We start from the raw sequence: 20,251 nt of genomic DNA, 5'->3' as shown, positions 1-20,251 counted from the left end.
AAGCATGGGGAGCGGCATAGAGTAACTCGAGCCGCAAAGCCTTGCGGGGACCCCGGGAGCCTGCGGAAGATCAGGCCATTGAGGATTGCCTTAAGGTATCCTTCTCGGGATTGAATCGTTTAAAGAAAGATGGTCAGTACGACGTAAAAAAAAAGAGGTGCAACACAAGGACTTCTCAACAGGTCACCCATCCTATTACTACTCTCACCCAAGCACGCTTAACTGCGGAGTTCTGAGGGGATCCGGTGCGTTAGTGCTGGCATGATCGCACCTATTAAAGTGTGCGCAGACAATTATCATAAGCATGGGCCGCGACATATAGTAACTTGAGCCGCGAAGCCTTGCGGGTACCGTGGGATCCTGCGGAAGATCAGGCCATTGAGAATCACTTTAAGGTACCTTCTCGGGATAGAATCGTTTAAAAAAAGAGGGTCAGTACCACGTAAAAAAAAAAAAGACGTGCAACACGAGGCCTTCCGAGGAGGTGACCCATCCGAGTACTACTCTTGTCCAAGCACGCTTAACTACAGAGTTCTGATGGGATTTGGTGCATTAGTGCTAGTATGATCGTACCTATTTAAGTGTGCGCACACAATTATTATAAGCATAGGGCGCGACAAAGAGTAACTCGAGCTGCGAAGCCTTGCAGGGACCACAGGAGCCTGCGCAAGATTAGGCCATCGAGAATCGCTTTAAGGTATCCTTCTCAGGATAGAATCATTTAAAAAAACAGGGTTAGTATGACGTAAAAAAAAAGAGTTGCAACACGAGGACTTCCTAAGAGGTCACCCATCCTAGTACTATTCTCACCCAAAAATGCCTAACTGCAGAGTTCTGATGGGATCCGGTGCATTAGTGCTGGTATGATCACGCTTATTAAAGTGTGCGCACATAATTATCATAAGCTTGGGGCGCGACATAGAGTAACTTGAGCCACGAAGCCTTGCGGGTACCGTGGGATTCTACGAAAGATTAGGCCATTGAGAATCGCTTTATGTATTCTTCTCGGAATAGAATCGTTTAAAGAAAGAGTGTTAGTATGACGTAAAAAAAAGACGTACAAAACGAGGACTTCCGAGGAGGTCATCCATCCAAGTACTACTCTCGCCCAAGCACGCTTAACTGCGGAATTCTGATGGATCCGGTGCATTAGTGCTGGTATGATCACACCTATTAAAGTGTGCGCACACAATTATCATAAGAATGGGGCACGACATAAAGTAACTCGAGCCGCGAATCCTTGCGGGGAACGCAGGAGCCTGCGGAAAAAGAAAGAGGGTCAGTACGACGTAAAAAAGAGAGAGGTGCAACACGAGGACTTCCCTGGAGGTCGCCCATCCTAGTACTACTCTCGCCCAAGAACGCTTAACTACGGAGTTCTGATGTGATCCAGTGCATTAGTGCTGGTATGATCGCACTTATTAAAGTGTGCGCACACAATAATCACAAGCATGGGGAGCGGCATAGAGTAACTCGAGCCGCGAAGCCTGGCGGGGACCGTGGGATCCTGCAGAAGATCAGGCCATTGAGAATCACTTTAAGGTATCCTTCTCGAGATAGAATCGTTTAAAGAAATATGGTCAATAGGACGTAAAAAAAAGGTGCAACACGAGGACTTCCCAAGAGATCACCCATCGTAGTACATCTCTCACACAAGCACGCTTAACTGCAGAGTTCTGATGGAACGATGCATTAGTGCTGGTATGATCGCACCTATTTATGTGTGCGTACACAATTATCATAAGCATGGGGTGCGACATAGAGTAACTCGAGCCGCGAAGCATTGCGGGGACCGCGAGAGCCTGCGGAAGATCAGGCCATTGAGGATCGCTTTAAGGTATCCATCTTGGGATAGAATCATTTAAAAAAATAGGGTCAGTACGACGTAAAAAAAAAAGAGGTGTAACACAGGCACTTCCCTGGAGGTCACCCATCCTAATACTACTCTCGCCCAAGCAAGCTTAACTGCGGAGTTCTGATGGGATCCGGTGCATTAGTGCTGGTATGATCGCACCTATTAAAGTCTGCGCACACAATTATCATAAGCATGGGGTGCGACATATAGTAACTCGAGCCGTGATGCCTTGCAGGGACCGCGGGAGCTTGCAAAAGGTTAGGCCATTGAGGATCGCCTAAAGGTATCCTTCTCGAGATAGAATCCTTTAAAGAAAGAGGATCAGTACGACGTAAAAAAAAAGGAGGTGCAACTCGAGGACTTCCCAAGAGGTCACTCGTCCTAGTACTACCCTCGCCCAAGCACGCTTAACTGCGGAGTTCTGATGGGATCCGGTGCATTAGTGCTAGTATGATCGCATCTATTAAAGTGTGCGCACACAATTATGATAAGCATGGGGAGCGGCATAGAGTAACTCGAGCTGCGAAGCCTTGCGGGGACCGCAGGAGCCTGCGAAAAATCAGGCCATTGAGGATTGCCTTAAGGTATCCTTCTCGGGATAGAATCGTTTCAAGAAAGATGGTCAGTACGATGTAAAAAAAAAAAGGTGCAACACGAGGACTTCCCAAGAGGTCACCCGTCCTAGTACTACTCTCGTCCAAGCACGTTTAACTGCGGAGTTCTGATGGGATCCGGTGCATTAGTGCTGGTATGATCGCACCTATTAAAGTGTGCGCACAAAATTATCATAAGCATGGGGCACGACATAAAGTAACTCGTGCCGCGAAGCCATGCGGGGACCGCGGGAGCCTGCGAAGGTATCCTTCTCGGGATAGAATTGTTTAAAGAAAGAGGGTCAGTACGAAGTAATAAAAAAAGAGGTGCAAAACGAGGACTTCCCAGGAGGTTGATTGGTGGATAACAATCCAACACCAAAACTCACGGGCAAATATACCGGATCGCACCAAGTAGTAATTACTCACATGAGTGAGGTCGATCCCACAGGGATTGAAGGATTGAGCAATATTAGTTATATGGTTGATTTAGTTAAGCAAACAGTTGATGAGTTGAGTGAATTTTGATAAACAGAAGCTAAATTGAAAGAAACTAAAAAGGAGAGGGAGAATTGACAGTAAATTAAAGAGCAGAAAAAGTGAACGAGCTGAATCTTAAAGTGCAAGTAATGTAAATGACTGAAACTTAGATTGCAAGAAATGTAAATGGCTGAAGCTTAAAGTGCAAGAAATGTAAACTACTGAATATAAATTGCTGTGAAACTTAAATTTCTGAAAGATTAAAGAGATTTGGGAAGTTGGGATTCAACATTAAGCAAGAAAATGTAAAGAGCAATCAAGCAGAGAAGTAGAAAATGAAGTAAAGTGTAGAAGATCTTAAACAGAAAAGAAAAATTTCTTGAAAGAACAAAACAGAAAGTAAACTTAGCTCAATTGTTAAATCCAAAGGAGAAATTGAAGATCTCAGGGGATCAATGAGACTAGAAAGTAGATCCAGATTTCAATTCCTTCATTGATCAAATAGAAGCTAAATTGCAGAAGAAATGTAAATGAAACAGCAAATGAAACTCAAATCCAATTCCTCAATTCTCAGAATTATGCAGAAGAAGAACAAGATGAATTTCAGATCAAGTATTGAAACAGAATTCCTTCAATCTCAATCCAAAATTCAAAACAGAAGCTGGAAGAGTAAAATGAAAACTAGAGAGGAAGACTGAGATCCAATCTCAATTCTCGAGCTCTTAATGAAAACTAATTTTTAAGAAAAATGAAAAATGAGCTAAGAGTAAACTAGAAATTTAAAAAAAAGGTCCTCTACAAATAAAACTAACTCCTATTTATACACTTTCTATTTCTTGATCTTCAGAATTTGGAGTGGGCTTTTCAACTTATGAAGAATTGGATCCAATTTGCCTTTGCTTGAAAAATGGAACAAGGGACACCTCCCAGGGAAGCGCTCAGTTAAATGCAACAACGCAACGCTCAATTTGCTTGGTCCCAAGCTCATGCATAGCTCAATTGTTCATGGCGCTACGTTAAGTAATGTAACGTAGCGCCCCTCCTTGTGTCAAGCCCATGTCAACCTTCTTCAAACCAGCCATGTTCATGGCGCTACGTTAAATGAGTGAATGTTGCGCCCTTTGTGCGCAAGGTGAGGCTCCCTTTTTCGAGCCTTGGTGAGTTCATTTTGCCAATTTCCTTTGTGAAGAGTAGCGCTCAGTTAGTGCTTCTAACGTAGCGCCCCTTTGTTGTTTGCCTTGTTCCCCATATCGAGCCCTGGTGGTTGCATTTGTGCCAATAATTCCTTTGTAGTAGCGCTTTTCTTGGTTCCCTTATGTGCACAGTTCGATTCCTGGCTCCTTCACTAGCAAATGTTGTGCCTTGATTTTCTTTGGGGAGGCCACGAAAAAGTGAAAACTTTTAACGTAACGCTCTATCCAATTGAGTGCTACCCTTGTTTTCCTTGGCTCCCTTGAGTGCTGCGCTTTGTAACTCAATGTAGCGCCATGCCTTTGCTTCCTTGGCCTTGTTGCTTTGGTGCTGGGCGCTTGGTGTTGGTGTAACGTCCCAATTTTCAATATGTCTAGATCATACCGAAAACTGAGCGCTACCAATTTGTCTTCCTAATTATTATCTATTATTTATCATATGAGCCTGATTCGTTGTTAAAAACGTAGTTAATTTGCCGGGTATATATTTTTTTTTTGAAACCATTTGGATTAATAGACAGAATCATTTATAATCAATTCACAAGTAATAACAGATAAAACAGTTATAAACAACCATACAAAAATACATCACAAGTAGTTGACAACATTCATTTATCCAGCCTTTGTTAGAGTATAGACCTTTAGTTAGAACACCCCTAGATATAGCTAAATAATATCTATATACATATATATATATATATATATATATATATATACAACATCCCAGGTCCTGACCTGTTCAAGAAGTCCCTAAGCTGGCACCCAGGCTAGCTTAGACTCTATACTCGCCTAGTCCCTCTAAACTACTAAAGCGAGGGAAAGTACGTTCTAAGTCTTTAAAACTCAAGTCAGGTGAACGTCACCAAAGGTAGGACATCATCTGCTATTCCTCTGCACGATCAGACATTGCCATAGGACGTCCCTCTGGTACCTCATCAAGTAGCCACACAACAGGAGTCTCGTACACAGGATTTAGGTTAAAGTGCGCATACGAACGGGGTGCAGACGTTGGCTGGTCTTATGGTATATACGTATAATCAGAGAACGATATTCACCCTAGACTCAGAAGACTATCTAGAGCAGGATCCTCTTCGCAGAACCATCATCAACGAACTACGGTAAGGTACTCTTACTTCCATCTGAAGGGGAAGGGAGAGAGAAGGGGTAAGAACTGGGGAGTTCTTAGTAGGGTCGGGGTTATTAGTTATATTCATTTATTTGGGGTCGATTAGCAGGCAAATAATAGAATATAGCGAAGCAGTAACCAAAAGGTAAAGATAGAAAGAGAAAGTAGAGGCAATAGAAAGCAGAACACAAACAAAAGAATACAAGAAAATAAAACATAGAAATAGCATACAAGCAGACAAACACAAAGAAATAGATCACACACAGAAAGGAATGCAACAGAGAATGATGCGCAGACAAGAATGATGCATGTCTAGTCCTAGTACAGGCCATGAGCTCATGTGTCGGTTAGCACCTGCATTCCCGACATTTATCCGGTCACGAGTTCCCGATTTCCCGGATACGATTTTCCGTTCAAATAAATGCGCATGTAATTATTAGCAGCTCTATTGAGACAGCCTCTGCGTTCTACTCGCAGGAAATATACTCTTGGGAACGGAAACTTGCTGTAGGCATCCTAGTTTCCCTACAGAAGCTCTTGTGAACGGAAAATTACTGTAGGTATCCTAGTTTCCCTACAGAAGCTCTTGGGTTGCTTTAAGCAACAAATGACCTTTCAACAGGCCCTCTGCTTTTTATTATCTTTTATAATCATAAATACGCAAGCGGGACAATACCCACGTCCTTGTCAACAATTTCATAAACTGAATACTTTTCCTCAACAGAATCAGTGTAATTGTCATCATAAGTTATCATTCTCATTATTCATCTCCAGTTACATATTCTTATACAATATCTCTCTCTTTCTTTGTTCAACCATACTATACAAACTTTACATCTTTCACTTGTACAAAAGCTTGGCTCAAACCATTTCTCTGTATCATATTACTCTTTTCCCTTCGTATCTCTTTACTCTGTTCTGGTTACTATGTTCTCTGTGTTACTTTATTCTGCTCTGACTTCTCTGCTTAACGTATGTATTTAAAGCTTATGTAAATTTCGGTATGAATAGTTAGCTTGTCCCAAGTATAGGTTCATTAAGTCTATACTAAAACAGTTTAACTTTTCATATTATACCTAACCCTAGTCGCAACTCAAGGACTAACTATGTTGCCCTAGTTCGTTCACTAATGTCTGTCTGTTTTTCTGTCATTAAAACATTACAGACTTTTTCTTCGATTTTTATCTTTTCTTCAACTTTTTATCTTTTATTTATCTTTGCCTCACTAATATGTTCTTACCACTCCCTAAGTGTTTTATGAAGGTAATTATGAGATTCTGCACTTAAAGTTGTCTTTCTAAAACTTTTACAGAAAACTACCTTTTTCGTATTATTTTATTATTTTTATTAAAATATTATTTTTAATTAAATATTATTATTTAATATTTTATTATTATTTATTATTTTATTAATATATTTTCGAAAATTAACTTTACTTTAACCTTTAACCTTTAAAATTCACTTTTTACCACCCGTAACTTTTAATATTTCTACTTTTACCACCCTAACTTTCAGAAATTACCATATAACCCCTTAAACACCAAAAATTTTACTTCCTTGCCCTTTCTAAGATCTAAAGCCTGTTCTTCATTGTTCTTCACCACACTCAAAGTGTTCTTCGTGTTCTTCATAAATTCTTCAGATTCTTTCTCTGTTTTTACTCGTTTTTCAATCTTTTCAGCAACCGATTTTTATCAAAATTCATAATAAATTCCCAGCCACTAAAACCCCATCTTTTCCACATGATTTTAACACAAATTGAACCTCAATTTAGGGCCTAGGGTTCGTTTTTCCAGCAGCCACAAGAACACACATTCATAGCTTGAATTTCATCAAATTTCATCAAAATTTCACCAAATTTTCACCAAGAATCAATCATATATGCAACCACTTTTTAGCACAGCCAAATCATACAACATTCACACATCTCAAACACAAATAATCAAGATTAATTTTGTGACACCCTACCTGGTTTTGCTGCTCCTAATTCAGTTAGACTTTCAGGTGGTCCTTTAGCACTTTTTCCTCTTAAATCACATCAAGAACAACTTTAAATCCAAAAACTCTCAACTGACCAAATCTCACTCAGCATGTTAGGAAGAGATATATCACCTTAGAGTTGCTGGAAATTCACGTTTCTTGGCCCTCAAGTCAAGTTAAGCATGATTCCTAAGGAAAAACATCAAGAAAACACATGTTTACATGGTTTTCCTTGAAAACCGAATTGAAGAGGGAGGGAGACAGCCATCTCACCTTATTTTTAGCCTTGATATGTTATATGGTTATGTAGAGGAAGAAGAGAGGATCAATTTGGTGAAATCGAAGTTTTGATTTGAGTTTTAGTTCAGAAGAAATCAAGCTTTGAAGATTTATGAACCAAGAACTTTCTCTCCTTTTTCTCTTGGTGATTTTCGGCCACAATGAGCAAATGAGGCAGCCTTGGGGGTTTTGGGGGTGTAGGGTGAGTTGTGATTGGTTGGCTTGGAGGTGGGTTAAAATAATATTAAAATATCTCTGGTGTATAACTACTAAAACTAGGTGTATCGGAACACTTGTAAAAACATCTCTAAAAATTATTTTCTGAGCTACTAGCATAAATGACACTAGTAACATATTTATTATGATAATAGAACATGTATAATGAGGCCTTAGCATTGCTAAAGTCATCAGAGAGTGCTGGTGCTAAGCTGCACCAGTAAACCGTAAACCCGGTTAAACTGATTTTCTGTTTTTAACAAAAATAGACCAGGTAACCTTATAATATCATTCAAGAATTTTCTAATACTAATATAATGATAATATTATACTATTATCTCTCTCCTCTCATGAATCGAGTCCGGTTCATCAAACAGAGACTATTTACGAAAATCAGAATCAAAACTGCCAACCGATACGATTCAAAAACTAGGTTCTTCGCGATTGCATTATCGAGATTGCCTCAGAGGAGGTTCTAGCTTAAGGATGACATAATGATAATGAGGATTGAGATGCTTGATGATATAACAGAGGTGTTCCCTTTACTGATCTTCCGGAGAAATTTGTACTTTCAGAAAAGATCTCATGTACTCGAAAATCAGGGTTGTTACAGTTGGCGCTAAATTAAAGAGCGCTGCGCTAAATTGGGGAGCGCTATACTTGGTTCCTTGAGTGTGTGACTCTTACTCCTTTGGTGAGCGCCACGCTTTTGTGCCTTGGGTCACGCTTTTCAAAGTGTGGCCTAAGGTCCAAAGTGTGCTCTAAGGTTCATTTTATTCCTTTTTTTCATCATTTTTTCACCTACAAGTAATCAAAACAACCAATCAAAGCATCACCAAATTCACAAGGTTTATAAATCATTCAAAAACCAACTAATTCTAGCTTAAACCTTATGACTTTATTTCAAATAAAGGATGGTTGATTGATTTACCATAACCTTGCAAATCCACTCCAAACCACTTACTTATGGTGCAAGAAAGTGCATAAAACCTAATGAAACAAGTGAAAAATGCTTGAAAAGCTAGCATAAGATGACTTGCCATCACAACACCAAACTTAAACCTTGCTTGTCCCCAAGCAAGCACTAAACATAAGAGAAAATGAAATGAAATAGAGAAGTATGCATGTCCTTATTTAGCAAATAGTTGAACTTGGTTCATGGGGTTTTATGCAGACAAATGTAGCTTATTTATTCCTTGCTGATAAATAAGAAATGTTTCCTTAAAGGTTCACTAGAGTTGCTGCTATAATGTCTTGCTTTTGATTGATCCCTTGCTAGCTTTTTCTTTCTTTGTTTTGCTTAGCTAGCTTGTTTATTAGTGAAAGCTTGGTGGCAAGTGTTGCAGCAGTCTTTTTGCTTAATTTTGCTCAACACTTTCTCACCACAGACACATGTCTCACAATTTCTTCCTAGGAACATTGATGCCACCAGCATCTCTTTGGATCACTAAATACTTTGTAGCTAGGTTGTTCTTGATAGTGGACTTTTGGTTGGCAATCCCAAATCAGTTGATCTAAGTGGCCAAGTTTCAAAATACTCCTCAGAACCTACTTGTCCAAGCATATCCTAGTACAAAAACACCACATGCATATGTCCAAGGGTCCAAGCTATTGGTGTCTAGCCTTATTGTTTGTTTCTTTGCCCATTCTTGGCTTTTCTTTCTTTTTCTTTTTTGTTTTGCTTCATTCTTAAGGGATTTTCATTAATTAACAGACTTTATAGCAGCAAACTAATTCACACTTCAAAGAACATGTTATTATGCATCTTTTGTTATTTGAGCTAACCATTAAATCAAATAAATACCACCACTGAATTTCATTCTAACTTCTACAACATTGAACATTCACTTTCTATTTCAAACATTTTTCTTTTATTCATGCAACAGGGAAACAAAACAAAATTCAAGCTAATGAGGAATAAAAAACATAATGCAAGCTAGCATTTTTGGCAAACATCTCCACTTACACCTAGTTAAACACTTTAGCAAGATATATAGGAATCTCTAAGTTAAAACACTTCACAGCAATCAAGGATTAAGTGTCAATACAACCTATTGGGAATGCCTCTCAACTTTTCCTTCTGTCATCATTATTTCTCTCTGTTGCTCCTCTTTTGGATGATGATGCAGATCCCTTTCACAGGTTGAATGCTTTTCTGCATAATCCTTGGAAGTTGCTTGTCTCTCAAGCCCTTAGGCACATGGTTAGTATGCAAAAATTGTTTGTGGGCTTTTGAACTTACTTTGGTGTGTGAACACCAAACTTAGTCCCTTGCCAATATTTCTCATGCATCAAATCAACCATATGTGAAACCCTTTTGTCTTTGCTTAAGGTTATAAAACTAAAAACAAGAAAACAGACAATGGTTAAATGGTTTATCTGATTGCTTGGAGCTAGCAACCCTTTATGCAGAAGGTGAGAATGTGTTTTTAAATGAGATTTTGGTGGAACACCAAACTTAGCATCCTTCACTCTTCCTTAAATTGTTTTGGTTGCAACACCAAACTTAGTTCCTTGCACTACAGATAAAACTACTCAACCCTTTTTTTATTGAAATAGCTATGAAAAGAAAACTATCTCAGGTTGGGTTGCCTCCCAACAAGCGCTTCTTTATTGTCACTAGCTTGACATCCTTCATTAGGGTGGTTGATAATTGTGATGTCTCAGTTTGTCTCCTCTCATAGTAAGCTTCCTTCCAGTGCCTTGATGTTCGATCTCTGCATGCTCCAGTGAGAGTATCCTGTTGATAGTGTAGTAATCATTAGATTGTTGATTTGTCCCCAACTGCTGGTAAATTAGCTGCACTTTATCTCCCTTTGAAAATCCTTCAATTGGGATCTTTTTGTTTTTCCAACCTTTTTTACCCTTTTTTTTGCTTTTCTTCCCCCTTTTTTGGTGATTCTTCTCCTTTTACAGTAGGCTGTGTTTTGGAATTTGTCTTCTTAGTGGTCAACTTCTCACTTTCTTTTTGCTTTCTCTTATCATTCTTTAGAGTCTCATTCTCCTTTTGCCCTGCTTTGCTGCTTGTTTCTTGCCCTGGAAGAGAACTAATGAGTGTCTTGTTGGTTTCTTCCTTCCACTTCAAGTCTTCTTTCTCAACCTCCATGCATTTTTCCTTTTCATCATTATGCTGTGCTTCTGGAAAGACATTCAGAGTAATGCTTTCATCATGTACCCTTAGGGTCAGGTCTCATTGTTCAACATCTATGATGGCCCTTGCTGTGGCCAAGAAGGGTCTTCCCAAGACAATAGAGTCACTCCCTTCTTCTCCTAGATCCAGGATCACAAAGTCTGCTGGGAATATGAATGTCCCTACTTGGACTAGGAGATTTTCAATCACTTCTCTGGGAAATACCAATGATTTTCCCACAAGCTCTAGTGACATTTGTGTGGGCTTTACCTCCTCTATACACAGCCTTCTCATCATAGAATAGGGAATTAGATTGATGCTTGCTGCTAAGTCATATAGTGCCTTATCAATGGTTAGACTACCAACGGTGCAAGGCAGGAAGAATCTCCCAGGATCCTTGAGTTTTGGTTGGATGACCCTTTGAATCACAGCACTGCATTCTTCGGTGAGCATAATGGTTTCTTTCCCATGCCAACTTCTCTTTTTATTGATAAGCTCTTTCAAGAACTTTGCATATAAAGGCATCTGCTCTAATGCTTTAGCCAGGGGGATATTAATCTCCAACTTCTTGAAGACTTCAAGGAATTTGGGGAAGTGTTGATCCTTGGTCTCCTTGTTGAACCTTTGAGGGTATGGTAAGGGAGGTGTGGAAGTCTTCTCCAACTGCTTCTGTCTTTGAGATGGTTCCTCCATTACTTGCTTCCCTTTTCTTGATTCTTATGGCTGCTCATCTTTCTATTTAGGCTTCTCTTTCTCTTGCTTGCTTGCTATCATCTCTTCCTTGTTGTTAGCCTCATTTTTCTCAGCTGGCTTCTTGTCATTATCCATGGGTTTTTTGTTAGTTTTCTTGTTATTTACTAAGGTCCTTCCACTCCTTAATTGAATAACTTTGCATTCTTCTTTAGGATTTGGAATGGTATCACTTGGAAGTGAGCTTATTGGCCTTTCAATCACTATTTGTTTGGACAGTTGTCCAATCTGTCTCTCTAAGTTTCTCATTAAAGCTTCATGATTCTTGCTTGTTAGTTCCTACTGTTTCATCATCTTTTCCATTAGTATCTCCAAGTTGGAGATCCTTTGAGTATCTTATGGTATCTGTGGCTGATTATGAGATGTTGAGGGTGGATGATAATTGTTTTGGTTAGTGGCTGGATGATTGGATGGATAATAGTTAGAATGGGATGATTGTTTTGGGGTTTTCTATATGGATTAGGATTAGTGTTTTGCTGGTGGTTGTTGTTTGTGTTTCTTGAGTTGTTGTTGTTTGAATTTCTTTGCCATGGTTGCTGGTTTTGATTGTGGTTATCTCCCCATCTGAGATTTGGGTGGTTCTTCCAGGAGGGGTTGTAGGTGTCACCATAAACTTCATTTGATCCAGAACCTTGGTTGTGCACATATTGAACTTGTTCCTGCTGCTGATCCTCTTGATTTTCTTCATTTGATCCCCACCCAGTTGATGGTTGATTGGTGACATTCACTGATGTAACTTGTAAACTGTCGATTCGCTAAGCCATTTGCTCAAATTGTTGCTGGATTTGCTGCTGCATCACCTTATTTTGGGTTAGGATAGTGTCCACACCTTCCAACTCCATGACTCCTTTCCTTTGGGCTGGTTGCCATTGCCTTTGATGAGAAAAAAATATTGATTATTTGCCACTATATCAATGAGGTTTTGGGCCTCCTCAACTGTCTTCATCAATTGCAAAGAACCTCCTGCTGAGTGATCTAGTGCTTCTTGAGCTTTTAAGGTCAAGCCTTCATAGAAATTCTGGAGTATGTCCCATTCATTGAACATTTCAGGGGACACTTTCTGATCAAGGTCTTGTATCTCTCCCAAGCCTCATAGAATGACTCTCCATCCATCTAAATGAATGTTTGGACCTCTATTTTGAGTCTAATGATCCTTTGAGGAGGATAGAACTTGGCTAAGAACTTATTCACTAGATCTTCCCAATTGTTGATGCCATCTCTTGGAAATGACTCCAACCATTGAATTGCTTTGTCTCTGAGGGAAAATGGAAATAACAACAGCTTGTAAATGTCAGGATGTATCCATTGGTTTTGACAGTGTCACAAATCCTAAGAAAAGTGGATAAGTGTTGGTTTAGATCTTCAAGTGGGCCTCCTCTAGAGGAACAATTATTTTGTACCAAAGTGATGAGTTGTGGCTTTAATTCAAATTATTTGCATTAACATTTGGGGTAAGGATGCTACTCCCACAATGCCTTGGATTAGCAAATGTGTAAGAAGCCAAAACTCTCCTCTGAGATTGACCATTGTTGTTGGCTACTCCCACTGGTGGATTTATTGGATTCTCCTCCATTTCTTAGTACTCTTCTTTAGAAGTTTCTTCACCAATGACATTTTTTCCTCTTGCTTCTCTTCTTAATCTCCTGAGAGTCCTTTTTTCTTGGTCACACAAATTAGGAATCTCTCTTCTTGCCTCTGTCATACAAATAAAACACAAGAAACACACAAGACCAGAAAAACCAGGAACACTGCACTCTACTGCTAGAGTGAGGTCTTGGTTAGCTTAAGCAAAAATTCAAACAGTTAGTGTGTTAGTCAAAAATAAAGAAAACAAAGAAAAACTGCTTAATCTAGAGCACCACCATACTTAATCATTGTTAATCTAGTCAATCCCTGGCAATGACGCTAAAATCTTGATGGGTGGAAAACGATCCAATACCAAAACTCACCGGCAAGTGTACCAGGTCGCATCAAGTAGTAATTACTCACATGAGTGAGGTCGATCTCACAGGGATTGAAGGATTGAGCAATTTTAGTTAGATGATTGATTTAGTTAAGTAAACAGTTGATGAGTTGAGTGAATTGTGATAAACAGAAGCTAAATTGCATGAAACTAAAAGGGAGATGGAGAATTGACAGTAAATTAAAGAGCAAAAAAAGTGAACGAGCAAAATCTTAAAGTGTAAGTAATGTAAATGACTGAAACTTAGATTGCAAGAAATGTAAATGGCTGAAGCTTAAAGTGCAAGAAATGTAAACTACTGAATCTAAATTGCTGTGAAACTTAAATTTCTGAAAGATTAAAGGGATTTGGGGAGTTGGGATTCAACATTAAGCAAGAAAATGTAAAGAGCAATCAAGCAGAAAAGTAGAAAATGAAGTAAAGTGCAGAAGATCTTAAACAGAAAAGGAAAGTTTCTTGAAGGAACAAAACAGAAGTAAACTTAACTCAATTATTAAATCCAAAGGAGAAATTAAAGATCTCAGGGGATCAATGAGACTAGAAAGTAAATCTAGATATCAATTCCTTCCTTGATCAAACAGAAAATAAATTGGAGAAGAAATGTAAATGAAACAGCAAATAAAACTCAAATCCAATTCCTCAATTCTTTGAATTATGCAGAAAAAGAACAAGATGAATTTCAAATCAAGTATTGAAATAGAATTCCTTCAATCCCAATCCAAAATTCAAAACAAAAGATGGAAGAGTAAAATAAAAACTAGAGAGCAAGACTGAGATCCAATCTCAGTTCTCGAGCTCTCAATGAAAACTAATTTTTAAGAAAAATGAAAAATGAAAAATGAGCTAAGAGTAAAGTAAAAATTAAAAAAAAGGTACTCTTCAAATCAAACTAATTCATATTTATACACTTTCTATTTTTTGATCTTCATAATTTGGAGTGGGCTTTTCAACTTATGAAGAATTGGATCCAATTTGGCCTTTGCTTGAAAAAGGAACAAGGGACACCTCCTAGGGAAGCGCTCAGTTAAATGCAACAACGCAGCGCTCAATTTGCTTGGTCCCAGGCTCGTGCTTAGCTCAATTGTTCATGGCGCTACGTTAAGTAATGTAACGTAGCGCCCCTCCTTATGTCAAGCCCTTGTCAACCTTCTTCAAACCAGCCTTGTTCATGGTGCTACGTTAAGTGAGTGAACGTAGTGCCCTTTGTGCGCAAGGTGAGGCTCCCTCTTTCGAGCCTTGGTGAGTTCATTTTGCCAGTTTCCTTTGTGAAGAGTAGCGCTCTGTTAGTGCTTCTAATGTAGCGCCTCTTTGTTGTTTGCCTCGTTCCCCATTTCGAGCCCTGGTGGTTGCATTTGTGCCAACAATTCCTTTGTAGTAGCGCTACTCTTGGTTCCCTTATGTGCACGGTTCGATTCCTAGCTCCTTCACTAGCAAATGTTGCACCTTTATTTTCTTTGGGGAGGCCTGGAAAAAGTGAAAACTTTTAACGTAGCCCTCTCTCCAATTGAGCGCTACCCTTGTTTTCCTTGGCTCCCTTGAGTGCTGCGCTTTGTAACTCAATGTAGCGCCATGCCTTTGCTTCCTTGGCCTTGTTGCTTTGGTGCTGGGCGCTTGGTGTTGGCTCTAAATTAAAGAGCGTTGCGCTAAATTGAGGAGTGCTATACTTGGTTCCTTGAGTGAGTGACTCTTACTCCTTTGGTGAGTGCCATGCTTTTGTGCTGTGGGTCACACTTTTCAAAGTGTGGCCTAAGGTCCAAAGCGTGCTCTAAGGTACATTTTTTACTTTTTTTCATCATTTTTTTCACCTACAAGTAATCAAAACAACCAATCAAAGCATCACCAAATTCACAAGGTTTATAAGTCATTCAAAAACCAACTAATTCTAGCTTAAACCTCATGATTTTGTGTCAAAAAAAGGATGGTTGGTTGATTTACCATAACCATGCAAATCCACCCCAAACCACTTATTTATGGTGCAAGAAAATGCATAAAACCTAATGAAACAAGTGAAAAATGCTTGAAAAGCTAGCATAAGATGACTTGTCATCTGAGTTCACCCATCCTAGTACTACTCTCGCCCAAGCACGCTTAACTATGGAGTTTTGATGGGATCCAGTGCATTAGTGCTGGTATGATCGTGCCTATTAAAGTTTGCGCACACAATTATCATAAGCATGTTGCGCGACATAGAGTAACTCAAGCTGCGAGGCCTTGCGGGGACTGTGAGAGCCTGCGGAAGCTCAAGCCATTGAGGATTGCTTTAAGGTATCCTTTTCGGGATAGAATCATTTAAAGAAAGAGGGTCAGTATGACGTAAAAAAAGAGGTGCAACATGAGGACTTTCCAGGAGGTCACCCATCCTAGTACTACTCTCGCCCAAGCACGCTTAACTGCGGAGTTCTGATGGGATCCGATGCATTAGTGCTGGTATGATCGCACCTATTAAAGTGTGCGTACACAATTATTATAAGCCTGGGGCGTGACATAGAGTAACTGGAGACGTGAAGCCTTAGGGGGACAGCAGGAGCTTGCGGAAGATCAAGCCATTGAGGATCGCTTTAAGGTATCTTTCTCAAGATAGAATCGTTTAAAGAAAGAGGGTCAGTACGACGTAAAGAAAAAAAAGAGAGGTGCAACCCGAGGACTTCCTATGAGGTCACCCATCCTCGTACTACTCTCGCCCGAGCACGCTTAACTGCGGAGTTCTAATGGGATCCGGTGCATTAGTGCTGGTATGATCGCACCTATTAAAGTGTGCGCACACAATTATCATAAGCATGGGGCACAACGTAGAGTAACTCGAGCCGCGAAGCCTTGCGGGGATAGTGGGAGCCTGCGGAAGATCAGGCCATTAAGGATCGCTTAAGGTATCCTTCTCGGGATAGAATCGTTTAAAGAAAGAGGGTCAGTACGACGTACCAAAAAAAAGAGGAGAAACATGAGGACTTCCCAAGAGGTCACCCATCCGAGTACTACTCTCACCCAAGTACTCTTAACTGTGGAGTTCTGATGGGATCCGGTGCATTAGTGCTGGTATGACCGCACCTATTAAAGTGTGCGCACACAATTATCATGAGCATTGGGCGCGACATAGCGTAACTCGAGCCGCAAAGCCTTGCGGGGACCGTGGGAGCCTGTGGAAGATCTGACCATTGAGGATCGCTTTAAGGTATCCTTCTTGGGATAGAATCGTTTAAAGAAAGAGGGTCAGTACGACGTAAAAAAAATGCGGTGCAACACGAGGACTTCCCTGGAGGTCACCCATCCTAGTACTACTCTCGCCCAAGCATGCTTAACTGCGGAGTTCTAATGGGATCCTGTGCATTAGTGCTGTTATGATCACACCTATTAAAGTGTGCGCACACAATTATCATAAGCATGGGGCGCGACATAGAGTAACTCGAGCCGCGAAGCCTTGCGGGCCGGAGCCTGGGGAAGATCAGGACATTGAGGATCGCTTTAAGGTATCCTTCTCGGGATAAAATCGTTTAAAGAAAGAGGGTCAATACGACGTTAAAAAAAAAGAGGTGCAACATGAGGACTTCCCAGGAGGTCACCTGACCTAATACTACTCTCACCCAAGCATGCCTAACTGCAGAGTTCTGATGGGATCCGGTACATTAGCGCTGGTATGATCGCAACTATTAAAGTGTGCGCACACAATTATCATAAGCATGGGGCACGACATAGAGTAACTCGACCCGCGAAGCCTTACGGGGACTGCAGAAACCTGCAGAAGATCAGGCCATTATGGATCGCTTTAAGATATCCTACTTGGGATATTATTGTTTATAAAAAGAGGGTTAGTACGACGTAAAAAAAAAGAGGTGCAACACGAGTACTTCCCAGGAGGTCACCCGTCCTAATACTACTCTCGCCCAAGCACGCTTATTTGCAGAGTTCTGATGGGATCCGGTACATTAGCGCTGGTATGATCGCAACTATTAAAGTGTGCGCACACAATTATCATAAGCATGGGGCGCGACATGAGTAAATCGAAACGCGAAGCCTTACAGGCACCGCGGAAACCTGCAGAAGATCAGGCCATTGAGGACCGCTTTAAGATATCCTACTTGGGATAGAATTGTTTAAAGAAAGAGGGTTAGTACGACATAAAAAAAAAGAGGTGCAACACGAGAACTTCCCAAGAGGTCACCCGTCCTAATACTACTCTCGCCCAAGCATGCTTACTTGCAGAGTTCTGATGGGATCCGGTACGTTAGCGCTGGTATGATCGCAACTATTAAAGTGTGCACACACAATTATCATAAGCCTGGGGCGCGACATAGAGTAACTCGACCCGCGAAGCCTTTTGGGGACCGTGAAAACCTGCAGAAGATCAGGCCATTGAGGATCGCTTTAAGATATACTTCTCGGGATAGAATCGTTTAAAGAAAGTGGGTCAGTACGACATACAAAAAAAGAGAGGTGCAACATGAGGACTTACCAGGAGGTTACCCATCCTAGTACTACTCACGCCCAAGCACGCTTAACTGTAGAGTTCTAATGGGATCTGGTGCATTAGTGCTGGCATGATCGCAACTATTAAAGTGTGCGAACACAATTATCATAAGCATGGGGCGTGACATAGAGTAACTCGAGCCGCGAAGCCTTACGGGGACCGCGGGAAGCTGCAGAAGATCAGGCCATTGAGGATCGCTTTAAGATATCCTTCTCGGGATAGAATCGTTTAAAGAAAGAGGGTCAGTACGACATAAAAGAAATAAAAGGTGCAACACGAGGACTTCCTAGGAGGTTACCCATCGTAGTACTACTCTCGGCCAAGTACGCTTAAGTGCGGAGTTCGAAAGGGATCCGATGCATTAGTGCTGGTGTGATCGCACCTAATAAAGTGTGCGCACAGAATTATCATAAGCATGGGGCGCGACATAGAGTAACTCGAGCCGCGAAGCCTTGTGGGTACCGTGGGAGCCTGCGGAAGATCAGGCCATTGAGGATCGCTTTAAGGTATCATTCTCGGGATAGAATCATTTAAAGAAAGAGGGTCAGTACGACGTACAAAAAAAAAGAGGTGCAACACGAGGACTTCCCAGGAGGTCACCCATCCTAGTACTAATATTGCCCAAGCACGCTTAACTGTGGAGTTCTGATGGGATCTGGTGCATTAGTGCTGGTATGATTGCACCTATTAAAGTGTGCGCACACCATTATCATAAGCATGGGGCGCGACATAGAGTAACTCGAGCCGCGAGCCCTTGCGGTGACCGCGGGAGCCTGCGGAAGCTTAGGCCATTGAGGATCGCTTTAAGGTATCTTTCTCGAGATAGAATCGTTTAAAGAAAGAGGGGTACGATGTAAAAAAAAGAAAAAAATGAGGTGCAACACGAGCATTTCCCAAGAGGACACCCATCCTATTACTACTCACGCCCAAGCACGCTTAATTGCAGAGTTCTGATCAGATCCGGTACATTAGTGCTGGTATGATCGTACATATTAAAGTGTGCGCACACAATTATCATAAGCATAGGGCGCGACATAGAGTAACTCGAGCCGCGAAGTCTTGCAGGGACTGCGGGAGACTGCAGAAGATCAGGCCATTGAGGATCGCTTTAATGTATTCTTCTCAGGATAGAATCGTTTAATGAAAGGGGGTCAATACGACGTAAAAAAAAAAGAGGAGGTGCAACACGAGGACATCCCAGGAGGTTACCCATCCTAGTACTACTCTCGCCCAAGCATGCTTAACTGCGGAGTTCTGATGGGATCCGATGCATTAGTGCTGGTGTGATCGCACCTATTAAAGTGTGCGCACACAATTATCATAAGCTTGGGGCGCGACATAGAGTAACTCGAGCCGAGAAGCCCTACGGGGACCGCGGGAGCCTCTGAAAGATCAGGCCATTGAGGATCGCTTTGAGGTATCCTTCTCGGGATAGAATCGTTTAAAGAAAGAGGGTCAGTATGACATAAAAAAAGAAAGAAGAGGTGCAATGCGAGGACTTCCTAAGAGGTCACCCATTCTAGTGCTACTCTTTCCCAAGCACGCTTAAGTGCGGAGTTCTGATGGGATCCGGTACATTAGTGCTGGTATGATCGCACCTATAAAAGTGTGCGCACACAATTATCATAAGCATCGGGTTCGACATGGAGTAACTCAAGCCGCGAAGCCTTATGGGGACCGCGGGAGCCTGCGGAAGATCAGGCCATTGAAGATCGCTTTAAGGTATCCTTTTCGGGATAGAATCATTTAAAGAAAGAGGGTCAGTATGACGTAAAAAAAAAAAGAAGAGGTGCAACGTGAGGACTTCCCAAGGAGGTCACCCATCCTAGTATTACTCTCGCACAAGCACGTTTAACTGCGGAGTTCTGATCGGATCCGGAGCATTAGTGCTGGTTTGATCATACATATTAAAGTGTGCGCACACAATTATAATAAGCATGTGGCATGACATAGAGTAACTCGAGCCGCGAAGCCTTGCGGGGACCGCGGGAGCCTGCGAAAGATCAGGCCATTGAGGATCGCTTTAAGGTATCCTTCTCGGGATAGAATCGTTTAAAGAAAGAGGGTCAGTACGATGTAAAAAAAAAAAAGAAAAGGTGCAACATGAGGACTTCCAAGGAGGTCACCAATCCTAGTACTACTCTCACCCAAGCACGCTTAACTGCGGAATTCTGATGGGATCCAGTGCATTAGTGCTGGTATGATTGATGAGTTTCTAATTCACACT

At 41.1% G+C, this 20,251-nt stretch overlaps 1 protein-coding gene, 15 non-coding genes and 9 pseudogenes across 16 annotated transcripts; all 25 read right to left on the bottom strand.

Moving 5' to 3' along the window:
- Positions 1 to 154: 154 nt before the first annotated feature.
- LOC130939004 (5S ribosomal RNA) lies at positions 155 to 273 on the bottom strand. The gene has a single exon (XR_009070138.1). It is a non-coding gene; the product is annotated as a 5S ribosomal RNA (ribosomal RNA).
- A 183-nt stretch (positions 274 to 456) lies between these two features.
- On the bottom strand, positions 457 to 575 carry LOC130936937 (5S ribosomal RNA; annotated as a pseudogene).
- A 181-nt stretch (positions 576 to 756) lies between these two features.
- On the bottom strand, positions 757 to 875 carry LOC130936956 (5S ribosomal RNA; annotated as a pseudogene).
- A 179-nt stretch (positions 876 to 1,054) lies between these two features.
- Positions 1,055 to 1,172, bottom strand: LOC130936915 (5S ribosomal RNA; annotated as a pseudogene).
- A 129-nt stretch (positions 1,173 to 1,301) lies between these two features.
- LOC130938903 (5S ribosomal RNA) lies at positions 1,302 to 1,420 on the bottom strand. Its single transcript, XR_009070043.1, has one exon. It is a non-coding gene; the product is annotated as a 5S ribosomal RNA (ribosomal RNA).
- A 178-nt stretch (positions 1,421 to 1,598) lies between these two features.
- LOC130936963 (5S ribosomal RNA) lies at positions 1,599 to 1,715 on the bottom strand (annotated as a pseudogene).
- A 182-nt stretch (positions 1,716 to 1,897) lies between these two features.
- LOC130938959 (5S ribosomal RNA) lies at positions 1,898 to 2,016 on the bottom strand. The gene has a single exon (XR_009070096.1). It is a non-coding gene; the product is annotated as a 5S ribosomal RNA (ribosomal RNA).
- Positions 2,017 to 2,198: 182 nt separating this feature from the next.
- LOC130938910 (5S ribosomal RNA) lies at positions 2,199 to 2,317 on the bottom strand. The gene has a single exon (XR_009070050.1). It is a non-coding gene; the product is annotated as a 5S ribosomal RNA (ribosomal RNA).
- Positions 2,318 to 2,498: 181 nt separating this feature from the next.
- On the bottom strand, positions 2,499 to 2,617 carry LOC130938346 (5S ribosomal RNA). The gene has a single exon (XR_009069515.1). It is a non-coding gene; the product is annotated as a 5S ribosomal RNA (ribosomal RNA).
- An 8,292-nt stretch (positions 2,618 to 10,909) lies between these two features.
- LOC130934036 (uncharacterized) lies at positions 10,910 to 11,542 on the bottom strand. Its single transcript, XM_057863627.1, has one exon. It carries the CDS (start codon positions 11,540 to 11,542, stop codon positions 10,910 to 10,912), a length of 633 nt encoding a protein of 210 aa, XP_057719610.1.
- A 4,342-nt stretch (positions 11,543 to 15,884) lies between these two features.
- On the bottom strand, positions 15,885 to 16,003 carry LOC130938797 (5S ribosomal RNA). The gene has a single exon (XR_009069944.1). It is a non-coding gene; the product is annotated as a 5S ribosomal RNA (ribosomal RNA).
- A 186-nt stretch (positions 16,004 to 16,189) lies between these two features.
- Positions 16,190 to 16,308, bottom strand: LOC130938782 (5S ribosomal RNA). The gene has a single exon (XR_009069930.1). It is a non-coding gene; the product is annotated as a 5S ribosomal RNA (ribosomal RNA).
- A 182-nt stretch (positions 16,309 to 16,490) lies between these two features.
- On the bottom strand, positions 16,491 to 16,609 carry LOC130939002 (5S ribosomal RNA). Its single transcript, XR_009070137.1, has one exon. It is a non-coding gene; the product is annotated as a 5S ribosomal RNA (ribosomal RNA).
- Positions 16,610 to 16,790: 181 nt separating this feature from the next.
- Positions 16,791 to 16,909, bottom strand: LOC130939024 (5S ribosomal RNA). The gene has a single exon (XR_009070157.1). It is a non-coding gene; the product is annotated as a 5S ribosomal RNA (ribosomal RNA).
- Positions 16,910 to 17,086: 177 nt separating this feature from the next.
- On the bottom strand, positions 17,087 to 17,205 carry LOC130936934 (5S ribosomal RNA; annotated as a pseudogene).
- A 181-nt stretch (positions 17,206 to 17,386) lies between these two features.
- On the bottom strand, positions 17,387 to 17,505 carry LOC130939000 (5S ribosomal RNA). Its single transcript, XR_009070135.1, has one exon. It is a non-coding gene; the product is annotated as a 5S ribosomal RNA (ribosomal RNA).
- Positions 17,506 to 17,685: 180 nt separating this feature from the next.
- LOC130939042 (5S ribosomal RNA) lies at positions 17,686 to 17,804 on the bottom strand. Its single transcript, XR_009070174.1, has one exon. It is a non-coding gene; the product is annotated as a 5S ribosomal RNA (ribosomal RNA).
- Positions 17,805 to 17,987: 183 nt separating this feature from the next.
- Positions 17,988 to 18,106, bottom strand: LOC130936871 (5S ribosomal RNA). Its single transcript, XR_009068188.1, has one exon. It is a non-coding gene; the product is annotated as a 5S ribosomal RNA (ribosomal RNA).
- Positions 18,107 to 18,289: 183 nt separating this feature from the next.
- On the bottom strand, positions 18,290 to 18,408 carry LOC130936916 (5S ribosomal RNA; annotated as a pseudogene).
- A 183-nt stretch (positions 18,409 to 18,591) lies between these two features.
- Positions 18,592 to 18,710, bottom strand: LOC130938907 (5S ribosomal RNA). Its single transcript, XR_009070047.1, has one exon. It is a non-coding gene; the product is annotated as a 5S ribosomal RNA (ribosomal RNA).
- A 186-nt stretch (positions 18,711 to 18,896) lies between these two features.
- On the bottom strand, positions 18,897 to 19,015 carry LOC130936922 (5S ribosomal RNA; annotated as a pseudogene).
- A 185-nt stretch (positions 19,016 to 19,200) lies between these two features.
- Positions 19,201 to 19,319, bottom strand: LOC130938919 (5S ribosomal RNA). Its single transcript, XR_009070058.1, has one exon. It is a non-coding gene; the product is annotated as a 5S ribosomal RNA (ribosomal RNA).
- Positions 19,320 to 19,505: 186 nt separating this feature from the next.
- On the bottom strand, positions 19,506 to 19,624 carry LOC130936909 (5S ribosomal RNA). The gene has a single exon (XR_009068222.1). It is a non-coding gene; the product is annotated as a 5S ribosomal RNA (ribosomal RNA).
- A 186-nt stretch (positions 19,625 to 19,810) lies between these two features.
- On the bottom strand, positions 19,811 to 19,930 carry LOC130936970 (5S ribosomal RNA; annotated as a pseudogene).
- Positions 19,931 to 20,123: 193 nt separating this feature from the next.
- Positions 20,124 to 20,231, bottom strand: LOC130936950 (5S ribosomal RNA; annotated as a pseudogene).
- Positions 20,232 to 20,251: the final 20 nt, after the last annotated feature.

This window comes from Arachis stenosperma, chromosome 6 (assembly GCF_014773155.1).
Source record: "Arachis stenosperma cultivar V10309 chromosome 6, arast.V10309.gnm1.PFL2, whole genome shotgun sequence".
Lineage (NCBI taxonomy): Eukaryota > Viridiplantae > Streptophyta > Magnoliopsida > Fabales > Fabaceae > Arachis > Arachis stenosperma.
Note: the sequence above shows the minus strand (reverse complement) of the source record. Positions and strands in the feature narration are given on the sequence as shown.

What these genes read in the sequence shown, in the direction of transcription:
- LOC130934036 (XM_057863627.1), bottom strand. Translation starts at nt 11,542, where the DNA reads ATGGAGGAACCATCTCAAAGACAGAAGCAGTTGGAGAAGACTTCCACA.